This window comes from Salvia splendens, chromosome 7, assembly GCF_004379255.2.
Source record: "Salvia splendens isolate huo1 chromosome 7, SspV2, whole genome shotgun sequence".
NCBI classification, from domain to species: domain Eukaryota; kingdom Viridiplantae; phylum Streptophyta; class Magnoliopsida; order Lamiales; family Lamiaceae; genus Salvia; species Salvia splendens.
This window is the reverse complement of record NC_056038.1, coordinates 6,761,886-6,783,165: the sequence shown is the minus strand read 5'-3', so window position 1 is coordinate 6,783,165 and position 21,280 is coordinate 6,761,886. Positions and strand designations below refer to the sequence as shown.

The 21,280-nt window shown below is 37.8% G+C and overlaps 2 protein-coding genes across 5 annotated transcripts; both read left to right on the top strand.

Annotated features, from left to right (window-relative positions):
- The first annotated feature begins 8,599 nt into the window (after positions 1-8,599).
- LOC121742583 (60S ribosomal protein L22-2-like) lies at positions 8,600-11,882 on the top strand. 4 transcript variants are annotated; one of them, XM_042135766.1, is made up of 4 exons: positions 8,600-8,708; positions 8,775-9,023; positions 10,945-11,102; positions 11,524-11,882. In XM_042135766.1, the coding sequence occupies exons 2-3, from the start codon at positions 8,788-8,790 to the stop codon at positions 11,087-11,089; spliced, it is 381 nt and encodes a 126-aa protein (XP_041991700.1). In that variant the 5' UTR covers positions 8,600-8,708; positions 8,775-8,787; the 3' UTR covers positions 11,090-11,102; positions 11,524-11,882. The 4 variants fall into 4 exon arrangements, with proteins under 4 accessions (XP_041991700.1, XP_041991699.1, XP_041991702.1 ...); XM_042135765.1 differs by having other exon boundaries at positions 10,945-11,882; XM_042135768.1 differs by having other exon boundaries at positions 8,607-8,671; positions 10,945-11,882.
- Positions 11,883-17,900: 6,018 nt separating this feature from the next.
- Positions 17,901-21,164, top strand: LOC121741731 (magnesium/proton exchanger-like). The gene is made up of 9 exons (XM_042134615.1): positions 17,901-18,094; positions 18,374-18,790; positions 19,109-19,284; positions 19,386-19,504; positions 19,604-19,677; positions 20,002-20,123; positions 20,229-20,445; positions 20,521-20,650; positions 20,826-21,164. Exons 2-9 carry the CDS (start codon positions 18,397-18,399, stop codon positions 21,121-21,123), a joined length of 1,530 nt encoding a protein of 509 aa, XP_041990549.1. The 5' UTR covers positions 17,901-18,094; positions 18,374-18,396; the 3' UTR covers positions 21,124-21,164.
- Positions 21,165-21,280: the final 116 nt, after the last annotated feature.

Here is a 21,280-nt window from a genome sequence, read left to right as displayed (position 1 = left end):
TATGAGATAAAAGAGACTATAAATGTCTACATCCATCTATCTATCTATACATACATATATAAAATGCAAGTTTTAGGAGGATTTGAATAATTATTTTATGCAAGAGATATATATGCAATCAGAGCATCTCCAATAAGAATAGTCCAGCCATAGTCCAACCCCAAACTCCTCCTGCCACATCATCAGCACTATAACTCATCCTGTCACATCATCAGGACAAGCAACTGGACAAGCAATAGCTCAGCCATAGCCCAGCCACAATAAACAAAATTATTAAAAATAAATAATTAACAATCACACAAAATACGGAATTAAATTTACGACACATATACGGGAAAATTCAATAATAATATTAAAATTTTATAAAGTACATTAATTAAAAAAAGTACATTAACAAAAAAAATTACATTAATTAAAAAAAAATCCTACTCCACGCACGAGCCCCCCGCCTCTGCCTCACGCCTCGCCATCGTCGTCGCCATCGTCGCCGCTATCCGGGACCCCCAAATCTGCGGCATCTGAGCCCCCCACCTGTGCCGCGGCGGCAGTCAAATCGGCTCGCATACTCACGAGCAGTGCGTGAAAAAAACTCTTTTCCTCGGGGTCAGTGGCATTCTTCTAGTCAGATATGACCTTGTACATCTGAGCCAGCGTTTGTTGACGGGCCAAGAAGACGAGGTCGGCTGTCGGGCTGCCAACAGTGGGGGATGGCGACTGGACCTCCTCGGACCTCTGGCGAGCCCGTTGCACCCGCCTTTGACCAACCGGGCGAGTGCGGCGAGTAAACACGGGAGGGGACGGGGTCTCCTGAGCATCTTCGGGGAGGTCGTGGGAACCGCCGTTGTTGCCGCCGGCGTAATCACAGGTATAGTTCAGGCGCTGCTTCTTCGGCCAGCCAGCATCGACTCCTGCCCGAAACCTCTCGGAGTCCATTAGCACCAGGTAGCAGTTCCAGTAGGTGAACTCCTTGTAAAGCCCGGGCACGGGGAACTCTTTCTCCGCCATCCTCCTGCAGTCCTCGTCAGTTTGGCCACTGGACTGCATTCGGAGGGCGTTGTGTACAAGCCCGAAAATCGGGAGACCCCTTGCCGGATTCGGTTCCACCCCTTCCGGCACTCCTCCCCGCTGCGTGGCCTCCCCTCCAAGAAAATGCCTTTTAGGCAGCTGATATCTTAGCCCACAAGTTAACGATCCTCTGATTGTTCGAGGCGAGGGGATCATCACAAACACTCACCCACGCCTTGGACAGCGCGACATTCTCTGCGTCCGTCCACTTCCTCCGTACCGAGCTGTCGTCACCAGCTGGCTGCGATGACTCGACGACCACCCTCCTCCCCTTCTTCTTCTTGGGCGCGCCCCGACCCCGCCCTACTCCCCTCGTTTGAACGGGAGTGTCCGCATCCCCGAGATCTATCCCCAACTCCTCTAGGGAGAAAGTCTCAATCCCCGAGATCTATCCCCAACTCCTCTAGACGTTGTCCCCCCCGGCGTCCCCTGCATCCCCGGGTACCTTGGCGTCATCTGCATCCCGGGTGTCCACCCCGGCATCATCGGCATAGGGGGTTGCATCCCCGGTCCCCCCTGCCCGCCCGGACCCCCCGGCATCCCCTGCCATCCCGGCATACCACCCCCGGATGCCACCCCAGGCATCATCTGCTGCCAATGGTAGTAGTACCCGGGCATCGGACCCCATTCACCTCCCGTGGGTACCGTCGGAGTTTGAGACCCGCTCGTCCCTGGAGTAGGCTCGTTGTTGTGCTCCATTTCGCGTTGTTGATCTTGTACAGAAATTAAGATAGAGAGAAAACTTGTTAAAACAAGTGGTGCAAACGAAAATGACGTGCAGATCGCGTATATATAGTGTTTCGGAAATTTAAAAAAAAATCCCGCTCACCGATCTGGAGCCTGCAATGGCGGCCAGGAGATCGCTGAGTGCATCGCCGAGCGCTCGGGAATCGGCGTGCGCTCGCAGTTTTTCTCGCCGATTTGGCGCTCGCCGCCTGCAATGGTTCAGCGAGCGGACCGGCGAGCGCCAAGAATCGGCTAGCCGGTGCGCTCGCCGCTATTGGAGATGCTCTAGATAAACATAATTAAATTCTTTGACTAATTTTTATAGCACTACAATGAGTAAGTGGTTACAGATATTTAAATAGGATAATGGGCATTTAACAAAATTTGTAACCTCTATTCTCTTAATTTTATAATTTATGATGTTTTAATTCCATGATCTCTCATATCCTAATTTTGTGCCTATAAAAGGCATAGAGTTGTGAATGGAATTACACACCAACAAAAGCATTCTCCATTAGCTCTCAAGCTCTCAGCATTTTATTGTATATTTTAGGAACATTGTATTGCTCAATTTTTGGAGCTCCATCGAGTTCACCGGTGCCTAGCTTGAGATGTTGTATACGTTAGGAGGAAGTCGTTTCATCTTTGGGGATAATACGTCAATTCGAGAGCACTAACCGTGATGTAATTTGTCTTGCGGAAAGAGGGTTTTTCTCAACTAGATTTATAGTTCAGTTTATTTTATAATTTTGATTGTATTTTTCATTTCATTTGTTGTTTTTTATTGATTACAATAGTGCCACGTGTATACGATTCAAAAATTTTATCCTAATATTTCTTGCAATTCTTAGAGATGGAAGAAATGTAACACCCTTAACTTGAAACATGCATAATATTTATCTTCATCTTTACACAATTTATTATTTTGTATATTTATATTGTGACTCGCTCTATAATTATATTAAGTGATGTCACACAAAAAATAATATTTTATCACTTATGAATAATTAATAAGTGGTGCATAATGTGTATATTTGCAGTGAGATGATTAAACCTCTCAAAATCGAGTTGATTAAACAATTAGTTGTTCTAACAAAATAAAATAGTTTGTTACCAAATTTTGGTGTACTACTATTGTTGAAATTAGGATTTAGCACTTAATTGTTCATGGATACAACTGATTTTATATAGATAATCTAATTATCTTATCTATAGGTGATCATGATGAGTAAAATATTTAGGAGTATTATATTAAGTATACTTTTTACAAAAAGAAAATTTGCAGTATTGAAAATTGTAAAATAGCATAAAAAATATTATAGATGTTTCATGTTCCAACAAGCCACATTTAAAAGTGTAATAAATAAAGATAGGGAAAAGATAAACGTTCCAACGTTCAAAAGGGCTATCATTATTCATTAATATAATATTGTTAATTCAACCAATTAATGTCATGTTTTTTGTGTAGTTTATCATTTGAATTTTTTTATGGTCATAATTTTGACGTTTTGAATATTATGAGTTATCGATTTACTCCATCCGTCCCAACTTTATTGTCATTTTTTTCCATTTCGGTCCGTCCCAACTTAATTGTCACACTTCATTTTTACCCTAAATGGTAAGTAGGTCATACATTCCACTAATTCACTCTACTCACATTTTATTATAAAACTAATATAAAAAAATGGGTCTCACATTCCACTAATTTTTCCAACCTACTTTTCTTTACGTTTCTTAATACTCGTATCCACTCTAAGAGTGACAATTAAGTTGGGACGGAGGGAGTATTATTTTGTTAAAAGTGTGATTACATTAATTTTAGTAGAGAAATATGAAGAATTGTTTTAAACATATTGAGGAGCATATATTTATTGAATTATTATTATTATATAGTACTCCCTTCGTTCCATTGAAAATGACTCACTTTCCTTTTGGGTTAGTCCCAACCAAGATGAACCATTACTAAAAATGGAAACATCATTCTCTCTACTTTATTCCCCCTCTCTTACTTTACTCTCTCCACTTTACACACAAAATAAAGTTGCATAAATTCTCGTGCTGCCTAAGTAAGGGGTCATCTTCCTTGGGACGGAGGGAGTATATTTTTATATTTTAAATATTATAGTTATATTTTTTCTTATTTTAATTAATCAATGAACAATTTAAAATTGTATGACGAAAAAATATTCCGCCGTGCATCGCCAGTAGTTAATATAAGATCCCACTTTCAATATTATGATCCAAATTCCATGTTGAATATCCAAGATTGGAGATTTTATTCTCTGTTATTAATCATCATAAATGAAACGATGAAACATTTTTCTGGGAAATAAAATAACCCAAATATATTGAACATTAAAAAAAATCCAAGTCCATGTAAAATAGATTATTGTTGATATGTATTAATACTCTAATCACATAATATATACTCCATAACACACTTGAAAGTAATAGATACTCATAAATAAATATATGAGAGGTCTAATCTCCCCATGTAACTATATCAGCATGGCTCACTTGTCTTCTTATGTCAATCCCAAGATTAACAGGATCAAAGTCTCCAGTGATCTCCAGGATCACAAATAACTCCCCATATTTTTTTTTTCAAATAACTCCCCATATTTTTTTTTCTTTTTTTAAAGGGGATCAACGATGGTTCCCCTCATCTACCCCCGAAGTGACTCGGACCCCCGGCCTAACGGTCGGAGGTGAAACGTTTTACCACCGAGCTGCGCTTCGTTGTCGGGTTGGGAAGGAACGAGTCTGTATAACCAACCTCCCCCAAGCACGGGTCCAGGCGACGCCATGAACAGGCTACCTCTCCCAGCGCCTGGGTCCAGGCCAGTGACTCAAGAACCCCTCAGGGGAAATTAATCCCCAAGATGTGCCATCATGGGTCGAACACGTGACCTCCAGGATGACGCGGTATCCTTACCCCTCAGCCACATGAGCTAAGAGGCTTGAATGGCGCGGTATCCTTAATCCCCAAAATAACTCCCCATATTCATCCTTGGATATTTTCCCAGACCTTAACGATACAAACCCTGTAAATCACAAAAGATTGTCAAATTTGGTCATTCCATATTTTCCAAAATCTGAATTGTAAATTACAAAGTTTACATTTTTACAATCATTCGTCATCTATTTTACGGTAAAATATGTGATGACCAGACAACCGATTTCTACCACATAACCATATTTATGTATCACCCTTAGAAATTAGAATGAGAGATAATAATCCTAACTTAGTCATAACTCATAACATATTATGCTGAAAATCAAACGATTTTGAAAATTACAATTTTTACAAGCTCTATGATTTAATACTCAAATTCTTAAAAAGTGTGATAAGACAAGTGATTTAATAGACAACCTAAATAAAAGTCGAACAACAAGTACATGATATATTTGTATAGGGGTGGGAAATTATACCGAAATACCGTAATACCGGACTTACCGTACCGGAAAAATACCGAAAATATCGATTTTTCGGTATACCGCAGTTTCCGGTACGGTAACGGTATCAATTTTTCTATACCGCGGTATACCACGGTATACCAAAACTTCGGTATATACCGAATCCACGGTATACCGGTATACAGAATTTGTATTAACTCACACCATTTAGTATATGATTCTTTGTGTAATGTCATATTCCAAATATACAAAGTAATTAAATTTTTTGTTTTATTCTTCGTCCCACTTCATAAAATGTCAATTAAAAATATGTGCAACTGAAAATGAATCAAATCGTTTAATTAGTGTTTAATTCATAGTATGCTATCTTATTTTATATACAACTTAAATTGAAGGATGAATAAATAGGATACTGATCAGTCATTCTTAATTCTTAAAGAGAAATAAATGTCCAATTTAAATTACTAACTGGTGTCACGCCCGTGCGATGCACGGGTCATTTTAATTTCTTCATATTTATTTCATTATGCGAAATAAAAGTTGTGAAATGATAAACAAAAGAATATTCGACATCCTCTTACTTTGGATTATACTTTTTCAAACACATTAACCCCATATAGCCACAAGAGTGCGTTTAAATGCTACATTTTCTTAAAAATGTCAATACGATCACATTAAAATTTCAACACATATTTGTGTTGACATTTTAATAAATTGTATTGACATTTAAATATCAGACTTAAAATTAAAAAGCATTTTAAATCTGTGAAAATATGAATTAACCGTTGAGTTATAACTGCAGGAGCAAGTTTACGTTGCAATAATTAGGTGTTTTGATATATGGATGTTACACTCCATACATTTCTTTTGGTTTAGTTGTTTGTGTATTGTGATTATGCTCGACTATTAATAAAGGTTATCAAATGCAGGGTCATCTTCAACGATTTTTTGTGGAATTTTGAGAAATGAAGACAACGTGGTTGCAAGAAATGAAGATAATGTTGTTGATCATGACTTCATAAATTGTTATAGATTTGAATGTTGAAGTTTTATTAATTTGAATGCTATGAACAAGATTTGATTGTGATGAAGTTTTATTATTTTGGGTTTTTTTAAATAGTTGAACACTTGAATTGTTATTTTAAATATTTTGGACACAATAGGTTTTTTTTCGGTATACCGTTACCGTTACCATACCGTTATTACGGTATACCGTACCGTGTTTCGGTACGGTATACCGAAATAACGGTATACCGAAAAACGGTATACCGAAACACGGTACGGTATACCGTAATAACAGTATGGTAATGGTATCAAAAAATATCATACCGAATTTCCGGTATACCGGAATTCGGTACGGTATCGGCATTGAATTTTGTCATACCGTACTTTCCGGTACGGTATGCGGTATGGCACTGTCGGTACGGTATACCGTACCTACCCACCCCTATATTTGTATAACAATCTAATGATTGGGGAAATATCACTCTATCATTAAAATTAATAATGAAGCTAATAATAAATAATGAAACTGATTAATAATTTTATTACCTGGAAAATCCTTTGCAATATCAATGGCTGTTTGTTTTAATTCCTCAGGAGACTTCGAAATTGGTTTCTTACCAATTACTTTTGAAAGCATAGATACAGATTTCTTTTCACCCAAAGACACACGTAATTTAAGCACCTGTTACATGAATTAAAAAAAGAAGATTATTTAGTCCCTACCAAATAAAAGAACACAAAAATAATTTAACAATTTTTTTAAATCAATTGTATAAAATACACCTTGTTAGACATTGTAGTTTCTAGATAGAGCAAAGGTATATGCAAATTATGCGTGCTATTTATAGATTGTCTGGAACAACGTAAAATTATAATACAGTGCAATTATTATTTCGTTTAATAATTAAATATTTCATAATAAATGTCGAAATATTTTTTTGTTTGTATTTATAATTTATTTAGTTAAGAAAATTTCGTTAATAAAAATGTGGTTGACAATATAATACTACGAGGTAATTAAATGAGTACATAAACCCCCGGGTTTCATTATATATTCGTCGACAAAATTGTTGTAGTGTGTGGAAAATACGTACATCGTCGAATTTGGATCCAATAATTTTTACTAATGAAATGAATTATACATGCTACTATTAAACATATATTGTTATTGTATGATTTTATTTAGACTTCTAAAATTGTTTAATTAATATATATAGGCTGACTTTAATAATTAATTTCTTTATTATTTATATTTGACGTGTAATAGTTTGATACTTTCCCGTAAAAAATATGAACTTTTGAATGAGTACAAGTTTTAATGCAGAATTAATAAAATAAATAAAATAAAAGAGGTTGAATGCAAAATGATTACAATATTATAAGACATTGGTCCCAAAAATATTAACTTTAGCAAAAAATATTTAGTATTTTCCTCAAACTTTAAAATTGGTCTAAAATATCATAAATTTGTATTTTATTTGTTATTTCTTGTGGCAGATTAATTATCATATCCGACTAACTTACAACATATTTTTTATCCAACTTGGCCGGCCCTACAAAATCAACGTGGTATTCTATGAGGCTTGTTATCCGTTTTGTCACGAACTTAAAAATAGGTCTAAAATATCATAACATTTCACAGTTACCCACATATAATAAGTTTTTTGCCGAAGATATCTTATTTGGTTTGAGTTGAAAAGTAACAAACAAAATGTAAAGTTTGTAATATTTTAGACGAAATTTAAACTTCGTGGGAAATACTAAATTTTGGCCAAAATTCATGATTTTAGAGACTAATATCTCAAATATTATTAGTGGAGAATGTATTCTATCTCATTAGAGAGAGAAAATTTTATAATGTACTTAGAAATTTTATAATTATATGGGATGTATCAAAACAAAGTAGTTCATATTATTTGGAGGAAATAATATGGATCATGCATCACACGAGTGAGATACTAATAAAAAATTGGCTCGGAAGAGCACGGTAACACCCATTCATAAGAGTGTCCACAGTGGAGCCACCCCGGTGGCCCACTGCTGGACGAGGGGAGCTGGGGCGGGGGGGACAACCGCGTGCGCGGCGTGGAAGGGGCGGCCGGGGGCGGTTCCGTGGCGACCGTCGTCCGCTGGTTAATTATTATTTTTTCTTAATTATTTTCTATAAATACACCCAATCCTCTCATTTATATTAAAGTCCAATTAAAATATATCAGCAATTTATAAAATAATGTGATTTGTGGCAATAAAATGACTGTTATTGAGCTGGACAAGTTTTTGTGGCCGTGGACACTCTAACGTATCAGCGGAAACCTCCCAATCCCATTGGTCAATGAACCGGTTCAATCAAACCAACCCGGGAACTCTACAATTCCAAAACCCTAGCCCAGCAGCCTCTCTATCATTTATTCGTTTTCTCTATACACGCATCACGCAGTTGGCGGCCGACTCCATAGACGTAATAAGCTCCACTCCATTTCCGCACCTACTGCTAGGTATCTACGTGCTCGCACGAACTCAATTTCAAAATTTCTCATCGGAATTCGTTGATTCGGTTGCAGAAAGGCGGCAAAGATGAGCAAAGGCACGGCGGTGGCGGGAGCCAAAGGCGGGAAGAAGAAGGGGGCGACCTTCGTTATCGATTGCACAAAGCCGGTCGAGGATAAGATTATGGAGATCGCCTCGCTCGAAAAGTTTTTGCAGGAGCGAATTAAGGTCGCCGGAAAAGCCGGAGCTCTCGGGGACTCCGTCACTGTAACTCGTGAGAAAAGCAAGATCACCGTCACTGCTGATTCCGCTTTCTCAAAGAGGTAATTTTACTTTTCAGTTTGTTGGAGTTCGTATTGACGACTTGTGAGAGCATCCACTACGCGTCCCACGCGCGGCTCGCGTTCCGTCCCGGAGGGACGGTTCCGCCGCGGGACGCGTTTCAATGTTCGTCCCGTCCCGTAGCCCGTATCCGGGAGACAAGGGACGCGCCTGCCCGTCACGCCGTCACGCGCCCGGGCGACGTGTCGCGCCCCCGATGCATGCGTGACGCCCACTCACTGGCCTTCGAGTGGACGTCGTCACGGATGACGTAATAATTCATTTTTTTAAAAAAAAATCGAATTTTAATAAAAAAATTTTTATATATTTTCAAACGGTAATGTTACCGTTAATTTTTTATTTTTTTATTTTTTTATTTTTTTACTCTATAAATAAGAACAGTTGTCGGGCAAGGACACGCGACTCTAGCGCCCACTCAAGAGAATCTAGAGAATCTAATTGAGCACATTTGAGAAAACTTTGGCTGAGAAAATTAAATTATGTCATTTTTTATTTTTTTAGGATTTTAATTATGTCCATTTTCTATTTTTTTGAATTTTAATGTTGTTTTAATTTTAATAAAGTGTGTTTGTTTTAATTGAATTGGGTTGGAAAAAAAAATAAAAAATGAAATTGAATGAATAGTAATTTAAGGGACGGAATAAGGTCCGTCCCTTAGTTAAGGGATGGAGGAATAAAGTACAGTGAGGCCCCCGTCCCTTAGTTAAGGGATGGAGGAATAAAGTACAGTGAGGCCCTCAAATAGTAGTTTAAGGGACGGTGGGGGGACAGCGTAGTGGATGCTCTGAGATGTATGCTACTTTTCTTAATGCAGGAGTCTGTGAGTGGGTATAACGTTTATATAAATGTTATGCCAGTGAACATTGAACTCTTAACAAATATCTGTTTGAATATATTGACTCATTTATGATGTCCAATTCTTCATGATAACTACTCCTAATTGCAAATGCTTGCTGTTGTCTTGCTCATATTCAAACTATGTTGTGGAAGAACTTCATAATCTTTTGGAAATTTTCCTACGGATTAAAAATGTTGGTTTCCGCTAGGGGTATGTTTGATTAGTATAACCTTCATGGAGGCTACAGTAGTATATGCTGTTGGATTATGCAAGCACTAAACTGGTTGAAAGTATCTCAAAAGGGATTGTGATTTAAGCCTATCTAATTATTTTGAGTAATATAATCTTGTCCATATAATTTTTGGATCTGCCACTTGATTATGCAATAGCTGATACTAAACATTTTGAAAAATTACTGACCCATATGTAGTGTTAGCTTATGATCAAACCTATAGATTAAGATGTCAGTACATTAGTTTAATGAAATACTCCTTTTTTTCATGGTTTGTAAGAAATGTGAGTTGAAAAAGTTAGGAATGTGAGTAACACTTAGTTTGATGATAAATGTGAGTGGAATGAAAGATGAGACTCGTATTGGTGGATAGACCAAAATGGCAAAATGAGGCTCCTATTGCAGACGGCGAGAGTATTGATTTGGTTTGCTCAACCTACCTGGTACAATTTGTTAAATAACTGAATCAAATGACCCGCGTATGATATAAGCATCTGTTTATTTTACTTTATGGAAAGTGGATGAAGTTTCTATGATCTTTTTCACTGCCCTGTCCAAAGCAAATTGAGGTGTAAAACTTTTCTATACCATACAGTTTTTGCCATTTAAGTGGTATTTCGTAAGAATCTTAACAATTAAAGAGTAAAAACAAACAATTCTCATAAGTCATATCTTGATTCTTGACATTTTATTATCATCGTCATTGTTGTTGTTGTTATAGGTTATTGAACGTAGATAGATATTGATATATTTTCTCTCATGGTCTTTATTCCTCATTTATCCTCCAACCATTGTCATTTTCAATATAGACTTAGTGTCGTTTTATCTTCAGGTATATCAAGTATTTGACTAAGAAATACTTGAAGAAGCATAACGTCAGAGATTGGCTTCGGGTGATCGCTTCCAACAAAGATCGGAATGTTTATGAACTGCGCTACTTCAACATTGCCGAGCAGGAGGGCGAGGAAGAAGATTAAAATGTGCAGTTTGGGCGTGATAAGCATATAAGATAGGAAGCCCTAACTTAACCCAAAACCATGGTCAAAGGTAAAGGGTTGACTCCCTATTATATGCTATTCCACACTTTCGTGTGAAACCGATGTGGGATCGTATCAATCCATCCCTCTTTTAAACCGGACGTCCACGGACGGCACACGCCACGGGCCCACCATCCGCTTTACGGCCCTTTTTCCTTTCGGGCCCACGTTTTTTTCGGTGGCACCCCTTGGTCACACCTACGGGTAGCCCCTTTCCGTAGGACATCCGGATCCACGTTCACCGCACCAAATTGATAAGCATATAAGATAGGAAGCCCTAACTTAACCCAAAACCATGGTCAAAGGTAAAGGGTTGACTCCCTATTATATGCTATTCCACACTTTCGTGTGAAACCGATGTGGGATCGTATCAGGGCGGGTTGCGATGCTCCACTTTTTGGATAAGTTCGAGTTGTTGGTTTTGCCTTTCATCTAAAAATTAACAATTCCCTAGATTTTGTGCTTGGATTTTAGCTCTCTTATTGCTTTATTATGTTGCTCGTATTTCATATAATTATTCAGCAGCAGTAGATCCCTTTTTTCAGAAGTGTATTTTTGGTATTGCTTTATTGCCAAGATGCTTAGTGCTTTCTGGAGTATGTGTATTGTGCGGCTTATGAAGTTTTTAGCAATTTCATCTCATCTCATTTTCCATTTCTACTCTTTCTAGTTTCAACTATGTAATGCTTTCTTTCATCTTTCGATATGAAATCCTCATCCTGATTCCCGACTATTTGAGCTTTTTTTATTTTCCATTTTTTGATTGATAAAATAATTCAATTTAATAATATGTTTGATTTTGTGTATTACAGATTATTGACCAACATCTAATTATTCCATTGGATGATTATTTCTCACTCCAAAACTGGAGAAATTATTAATCATTTTCTAATCTATAATTAAAACATTCCAAAATTCCTCATGGCTCATGAGTATTAGTTTTGTTTGTTCTTTATTTACTATTTGCATATTTATTTATTTTAAAATACTAGTATTTTTTTGTATTTTAGTCATGATTTCAGTCTATCTTATTCGACAACCAATTCAAACAAAATTAAATAATAAAAATAATTCAATCTGATTTATTTTATTTATTACTAATATAAATGCTCCCTTAAGTGTTCACTAGTATTTCCTATGGTTTATTATCTGATTTGTCACTTTACAGTTTGCGGTTAAAATTTTCTGCCATCTGACTCGAATAAATTTTGTTGGATTTTTCCAATGTTTTTTTTGTTTGGGTTCTATGAGACTTTCCCAGTACTTTGCAAAGAAATTAGGCCATCCACGACGCTGTGTCCCTTACATTACTATTTGCGGGCCCCACTGTACTTTTTTACTCCATCCCTTAACTAAGGGACGGAACCTACAACCCTCCGTCACTTATCCGTCCCTTAAATTACTATTCATTCAATTTCATTTTTTTTTATTTTTTCCAACATATTCAATTAATAAAAACACACTTCATTAAAAATAAAATAACATTACAACATAAAATTCAAAAAAAATTAAAACATAATTAAAAATCCTAAAAAAAATAAAAATACATAATTTAATTTCCTCCGCCAAAGTTTGCCCAAATGTGCTCCATTAGATCATCTTGAAGTTGGGCGTGGGCGGTAGAGTCACGTGTCCTTGCCCTAATAGACAATCGTTTTTGTATAGACGGATGCACTTCACTTCGAGACGGACTACTTGCGGTTGAGCTTCCGGGGGCTTCATGGTCGAACCAATTTCCCGCCTAGGGTCCTTCGTCTTGGACAATCATGTTGTGCAAGATTATGCACGTATACATGATGTCGACCATGCTCTCCATGAACCACGTACGAGCCGGGGCTTTGATAATGTTGAAGCGCGAAAAACGTCTGCTTTGAGTTCACAGGCCTTCCGAGCAGCCTCTTGCTTCTGCGCAAAAAGCGTATGCTTTGCGTTCACAGGCCTAGTGCACGTCTTAACGAAGGTTGGCCACTTCGGGTAGATGTCGTCGGCAAGATAGTACCCCATTTTATAGCGCCGATTGTTAGCGGTGAAGTTGATGACCGGCGCTTTACCATCCAAAACTTCGGCGAAGAGGTCGGATTGGTGGAGCACGTTTATGTCGTTGTTCGAGCCAGGGACCTCGAAGTACGCATGTCAGATCCATAGCCGGTAGTCGGCGACGGCCTCGAGTATAACGGTGGGGTGGGTGCCTTTGTGGCCGCTCGTGTACGACCCCCTCCACGCCACCGGGCAATTCTTCCATTGCCAGTGCATGCAATCGACGCTGCCAAGCATCCCGGGGAATCCATGCACTTCTTTGTGAAGGCGGAGCAGGAACTGACAATCTGTCGTGCTTGGCTTCCGGAGAAATTCGTCGGTGAAGGCTGCCCGGACGCCTTTGCAGAATTGGAGCAAGCACATTCTCCCAGTGTTGTCTCCAATGTGGAGGTATTCGTCGCAAGCTGGCGGATTGCTGCAGTACATTTCTGCGGCGTCGTGTGGCTGGGACGGCCGACGGCGTCGAAACTTTCTTGGAAGAACTCTTCTCTGGCCGCCAATGTATTTGCGATGTGGAGAAATAGCGGTCGCCGCATGCGGAAACGGCGACGGAAGTAGGTATCTCCCCACACCGGGTTATCGCAGAAGTAGTCGCGGACTAACCTTGCGGCAGCTTCCTCCCGGTTACGATGGATGTAAGTCCGGGAGCGTCTTTGGGGCGGCGCTGCTTCCTCCGCCTCCCGGCGTCGATCTTCTTCAAGTGATTCTTCCATTATTCGATGCATTTGCTCATACGGATCCATGAGATCGATTAAATTTGAGGGAAGAATAAAAGAGAGATGATTTGAGATGAAAATTGAAGAGGAAATGGAGATGATTTGGGAAGAATAGATGTGTAGTTGTGTGTGAAATGATGATGAATTAGGAGTATTTATAGAGTAAAAAAAAAAAAAAGTAAAACGGCTATAAAACGGTAATATTATCGTTTGCCAATTTTTATTTTTTATTTTTAATTTTAATTTTAATTCGAATTTTTAAAAAAAATGATTTATTGCGTCAGCGTGACGAATCCCACTCGCGGGCCGGCGAGTGGGCGTCACGCATGGCCTGGGAGCTCGCCACGTCGCGGGAGCGCGTGGCGAGACGTCTCGCAACGGGTCTCGGAGGGACGGGCGATCGGGACGAGACGCTGCAACGCGTCCCGCCACCGTTATGTCACGGAGGAACGAAATAAGGGTCACCCGCGTAACGCGTTGCGGGTGGCCTTATACTCCTTTCAAAGAAAAGAAATAAGAAAAGGAAAAAACAGAAGATCTAATTTACTCACGTGATACTTGCAAGATTTTACAGCTTGCATCAGATTATGATCACCTATCCATGGCATAATTGCAATTGCCTTGGCTTTAATTCGATTGAATGAATATGGAGTATAAGATATGTCAATAGACAATAATCATTATAATCGCATGTGTGGCCATGGCGTACGTGCCACGTTTGCGGTTGTGCTACATGGGACAAGTGAGCTAGAAATGCAACTCAGTTTGCGGTTGTGCTGCAGGGGACAAGTGAGCTAGAAATGCAACTCACTTTGTAAGACGCCTCTTTCATAACCAATAAGTTTGGATTTGAGTCACTAAATGGAGAATTGATCATTTTTTAAAAATAAAATAAATTATAAATTTTGTGAAATTAAAAATCTCAACAATATTTTTTAATATATTATAATCAAACTAAATATATAAATCAAAATGAATAATGTTAAATGTGCTTCGATTGAGTGTGGTGCTCACATAAAATATGTAACATATCATTACCCGTAACATTTAAGTCTTATTTTTAATTATAATTTTATACTAATGTGAATAAAATATGTTAAAGAGTCTTATTTACATAAAATAGTATCCAGGTGTTCATATATATATATATATATATATATATATATATATATATATATAGAGGGTTGTGATCAATTGAGATTTTTTATTCTAATTGAGAATTGAGATGCATTATTAGCCACTCATTTTTATTAAATGAGTGGTCCAGAATTTGCCACATCAAAAATATTTTAGGATTAATTAATTAAAAAGGTCAAAATGGTAATTTGAGTAAAAAACTGTCGATGCTTTAGCCCCTTCTCCAGCCCCAATTCCTAGGGTTTCTGCTAAAGGAAGACCACATAGCTCTTTCTCTGGATCCAATTCATAGGATTTTCGGTAAGAGTAAATCTCACATAGTTCCTTCTCTGGCACCGTCGCCGGCGCACAAGGAGAAATTCGAGAGTCCGGCACCAGCTCCGGAGGCCTTCGACGGTGCAGCTGATTCATATTCGGACTGGATGGATCCGTCTACTGCAGCGGAGCTCAACCGAAATGAAGATTTTCTGAGCAGAAGTCCGTCGCCGGCTCCTGAGACTGAGGGTGCGGAAAATCTAGTAGCATCACCGGTGTCGTCTCCGGAAACGCATGGCATCAAATTGGTGCTGCTAATTCTCACTAATTGGGACAATAATGGTCACTCGATCAGCCGATTACTTTTGAGTTTTTTTTATAAAGTATTTTAGATTAATTGATTCCTTTATGTAGAGTCAGTAAGCTATTTTTTTGCTGCAAGCTTTGGATAATTTGGATAATGTCTTGTGTATTGATTCACATAATTTCGATTATATCTCACGTCATAATTTTGATTCACATAATTTCGATAATTTCGATTATAAGTGTTATTTTTTTAGTTGTTGATATTTTAATACGAGTTGTTGACATTTGATATTATGGCTATTGATATGTGAATTATAAGTGTTATTTTTTAGTTGTTGACATTTGATATTCTGGCTATTGATATGTGATTATAAGTGTTATATTTTAGTTGTTGACATTTGATATTCTGACTATTGATATGTGAATTACAAGTGTTATTTTTTAGTTGTTGATATTTTAATAGAGTTGTTAACATTTTAGTGTGATTGTGTGTGTGTGTGTCCAAGAACTGATGTTTTACTATGGATTGATTTGAAATTGTTTTGCTTGGACAAGTTTAGGGGTAAAGAAGCTAATGCTTTGTAGCTTCTTCTAGCAAATAGCTTTTCTGTCTGAATTTGTAGATTATTGTGGCAGGTATTAATTCCAAATTTCCTCCCTTAAATAAATGAAAAATGAAATTTTGCTTGATGTATTGATGCTTGAATGCTACATTAATTAAGTCTCTCATGGCTTTGAATTAGTAGCATCTAATAAAATCTCACAGAAATTGGCTTTGAAGAATTTATGGATTGTCTCGGAGTCGTCGGGGAGCACGGGCATCTCGTAGGCGGCGGCGGCCGACGTTTGTGGAGATGAAAGGTAGGAACATCGAGCCTACTGTGATTACGTATACGACTTTGATCAAAGGGTGTGTTGCAGTGGAGAGGGTGGATGATGCATAAAGGTTGGTGGAGGAGATGAGAGGATATACGATTAAGCTGAATGTTGTAACCTATTCAACCTTGTTGTCGGGCCTGTGTGATGCAGAGAAGATGTCTGAGGCTCGGGCTTTGTTGAGGGAGATGGTGGAGTAGCACAGTCCACCTAAGGATAACTCGATTTTCATGAAATTGATGCTTGGCTAATGCAAGGTGGGTGATTTTGATGCTGCAGTTGATGTGTTGAAGTTGATGATTAAGCTGAGTATAACGGAAGCAGGGTATTACGGTGTTCTGATTGAAAACTGATGCAAGGCTGGTCAATATGATATAGGTGTAAAGTTGCTTGACAAGCTCATTGAGAAGGATATCATATTAAGGCCTTAGAGTACATTGTATATGGAACCGAGACTATTGTATATAGGGTCCTGTTAGGTTGAGAATTGAGATGCATTATCAACCACTTATTTTTATTAAATGAGTGGTCCAGAATTTGCCATATGGAAAATATTTTTACATTAATTAATTGTGAAAGGGCAGAATGGTAATTTCATCATACATTTTATTTAATAAATTTTTTTTGATTTTTTATTATTTTTTATTTTTTTAAACAAAATTTCGATATTTTTTATTTTTTAATTTTTTTTCAACTATATACAATTCATGTCAACTACATACATATAATGTCAACTACATATACAATTCATGTCAACTACACATGTATAATGTCAACTACATATACGATTCATGTCAACTATACACATATAATGTCAACTATAGGCTGTTGACATTTGATGTGCAGGATACGCATCATAGTTGACATAATGTCTTAGTAGTTGACATCGCGCGAAACTTAAAAATTTTAAAAAAAAATTTAAAAAAATTAAAAATAAAAAAATTTAAAAAATTAAATTTTTTTTTAGTTGTTGGCATTTTAATACGAGTTGTTGACATTTGATATTCTGACTATTGAAATAAAATGACAATAATACCCCTTAGTTGACATAATCTACTTTGAGTTGACATTTCAAAATGAGTGGCTAGAAATGCATCTCAATTCTCAATTAAGCTAAAAAATCTCAACCTAACAGGACCCTATATATATATATATATATTCCTATTATTAGTAATTTTGATAATAATAATATGAGTTCAACTTCGACAAATAATTGTGATGGATTGACATATGTGGGATTCCAAATACCACCCAAATATTGATTTGAAGGACGCTTTTTCCATTTTTAGGCTATGTGTGGCTAGTCAAAGAAACTAAAATTAAATAAACAAGATTTATTCATTTATTTAATACTACAATAATGTTTCGTGTAGAATATTTTAATGAAAAAATTAGGACAGCATTAACTGACATGTTCAGAACTCATCAGCACTCGCCTGAATACGACATATTTGTAGTAAGGTCGGAACCACGCAAATCACGTTTGCCAACCAAGTCTCCTGTTTCATTGGAAAAAGCTCCCAGAATTCAATCAACTCGAACTAAATTCATCGCCACCGATGATATTGAGAATGTGACGGTGCTTTAATTTGCTCCGTTCCCGTAGATCTCGCCGCCCGTACTCTCTCTCTCTCTCTCTAAGCAGTTTTTTCCTATTTAAAATGATCGAATGCGTTTGGTTAATTTGTTAGTACTTAGTGGGAATTATTCTCCTGTTTCCGGTCACAATGCCTTTTTTTTATTTAACGAATTCAAATCGTGGAGACTTGATTAATTGGTGTTTTGTATGTTTGATCTGATTGAGTACTACTACTATGTTTAGCCTGTTTTGTCTTAATTCTGCTTCAACTTCTCTTTGATATTATTTGCTTGTTTTTAATGACTTTTAACGGTTTAGGCGATTTAAACTAGTTGATCAAGATGAGCCTTCTTGCTAATGCCACCATTGGAGACATAGCTGGAGGTTCCAATACTATTGAGGTTGAGAAATGCCAACTCTACTTTCTTTTCCTTTCTGAAAGTGAGCTTAGTAATGGTGTTCGGGGCTTCTTGTATTTTGCGGCTCTTGCCTACTGCTTCATTGGATTGTCGGCTATAACTGCTCGTTTCTTCCGGTCCATGGAGCATGTTGTTAAGCATACTCGGATAGTCGAAGAGATTGATCCTTGCACCAATACCGTCGTTGTCAAGCACAGAAAGGTTTGGAATTACGCCATAGCCGACATCACGCTGTTGGCGTTTGGGACTAGCTTCCCCCAGATTTCGTTAGCGACAATTGATGCAATAAGGAATATTGGGCAAGTGTACGCTGGAGGTTCGTTTATCCTTCATTCGTAATATTAAACTCATCGGATTTTATATGGTAGTATTATGAAGAGCTGGAAGTGCCTCAACTTCTCCCTTTCGGAAGTTGATTGCTTATAGTAGCAGTATTATTTTCGTAGTTTATGATCATAATAACCGCTCTTGTTTTTTTAGTACAAGGAAGACAAAACAAAAGGACTTGTGTAGTAGTATAGTTTTTTAGTTGTTGGTGAATTAGGAATTCAAAAATCTTGAATGATGCTGTATTGATGAATTAGGACACTGTATCACTTGAATATAATTTGTCTTACCATCCTTTTCCTAACAGGTTTAGGTCCTGGTACACTTGTTGGTTCGGCTGCTTTCGATTTGTTTCCCATCCATGCCGTCTGTGTTATAGTTCCTAAAGCCGGTGAACTGAAAAAGATATCGGATATAGGAGTCTGGCTTGTGGAACTCTTTTGGTCTTTCTGGGCTTACATCTGGCTTTATATAACTTTGGAGGTAATATTTTTAGTACGACCGATTAAAAATACCCAAGTTGAGTCGGTTAACAGGCAATGCCTCATTAAAGTTTCATGGTTCTTATAAGTTGAAACTTGCAGGTATGGACACCAAATGTGATCACTCTTTGGGAAGCTTTATTGACAGTGTTGCAATATGGGCTATTGCTGTTGCATGCATATGTTCAAGATAAGCGTTCGCCCTATTTATCTCTGCCCATGTAGGCCTTTGGTTGATATACTCGATAATTTCGTCCTTGTTCCCTTAAAGAACCAGAACAGTTGCTCTACTTGCTACTGATCTCACATTGTTTGTTTAGATCAAGATCAAAGAGGCCAGAGGAATGGGTACCAGTGGAAACGCCCCCGGGCAGGAAGGGAAACTCGGATTATGGTAAGTACTGGGAAATGCTTGATGAATGTAGCTGACATCTTTTGTATGTCCATCTAGGTGACAAGTGTGATCCTAAAGTATTTTAACTTTGTTCGTTTTCTAGTTCATAAAAATGGGAATACTACTCTTTTAGCCGGAATTGACAATAAGGTGGAATGGTTTATTTTCGACCCTTAAGTTTGAACAACTTCCAGTTTCCCTTTAAATCCCTGTCTTGACATGATTCCTACTAATCTGAGACAAAAAATGTAATACACTTACTAGGCTAATTATAGTTTTTATGTTTTCAGATTCTGACGTTTCCTTTGAACGTGTAACCTGTAGATGAGTATCAGAAGTTGACAGATACCGAGGTAGCTGAATCCTTGGAGCAGTTCAACAGAACGATTCCTGATCAAGATAACTTGCTCTCGATCTGGAAGCAACAGTTTCTTGATGCCTTGACGGTACTGTATTTCTATATTTTTGCTTGATAATTCTTCGTTAGTAATGGTCGGAATACTGGTAAAACCATGTTATAACTTTATGCTGCCTCTTTGGTTGCTGAACAGTTGGAGAGCCGAGAATCAAGAAAAATGAATAACTTATGCCTACGGATAGCAAAGTTATTCTGGGAGTTGCTTTGTGCACCTTGGAGATTTTTGTTTGCTTTCGTACCTCCATATCAGATCGCGCATGGATGGGTGTCGTTCATTCTCTCCTTAGCTTTCATCAGCGGGATAGCTTACATAGTAACCAATCTTACGGATCTAATAAGCTGTGTCACAGGTTCCTATTTTCCAGGTTACTGCATTAGCCGCTTTCATCATTCCTACCGTGACATCATCTCATGTCAACGTGCAGGTATTGATGCTTACGTTATAGCATTTACAGCACTGGCTGCTGGAACATCATGGACCGATTTAATGGCGAGCAAGATTGCAGCAGAGCGGCAGATCACAGCTGACTCCGCCATAGCTAATATCACCTGCAGGTTCGGTTATTTTCTTCTGATTTTTTAAGTCGAAAGCGATTTGCCTCGTTCTTATTTTTCTACACTAAAACTGCTGAACAAGAAGACCCACTAAGATGCTTTGCTGAAACATTTGGTGATAAAAACATGTTCAAGCAATAGGATTATTGACAGATCGATTATTCCTTTTCTGTAGCAACTCCGTGAACATATATATTGGAATTGGTGTGCCTTGGCTCATCGACACGCTATACAACTTCTTCGCCTACAATGAGCCATTGAGGATTGAGAACGCCGGCTACCTCAGCTTCTCATTGCTTGTATTCTTTGCTACATCAGTAGGCTGCATTGGTGTACTTGTATTTAGGCGTCTCACTTTGGGTGCAGAGCTTGGTGGTCCAAGATTGTGGGCATGGGTAACGTGTGTTTATTTCATGTTGCTATGGCTCATTTTTGTTGTGCTGTCGTCTTTACATATATATGGCCTTATTTGAGCAAATCTGCAGATTTGTGATTTATTCATAATTTTCCTTGAGAGAGTGAGAGTTGTAATGTGTTTGAAATTGCACGAATTCTTCCATTTACATCAAATATATAATCTGAAATATGTGTTACTGTATACGGTAGCATGGCAAAAAAAGACAACAAATC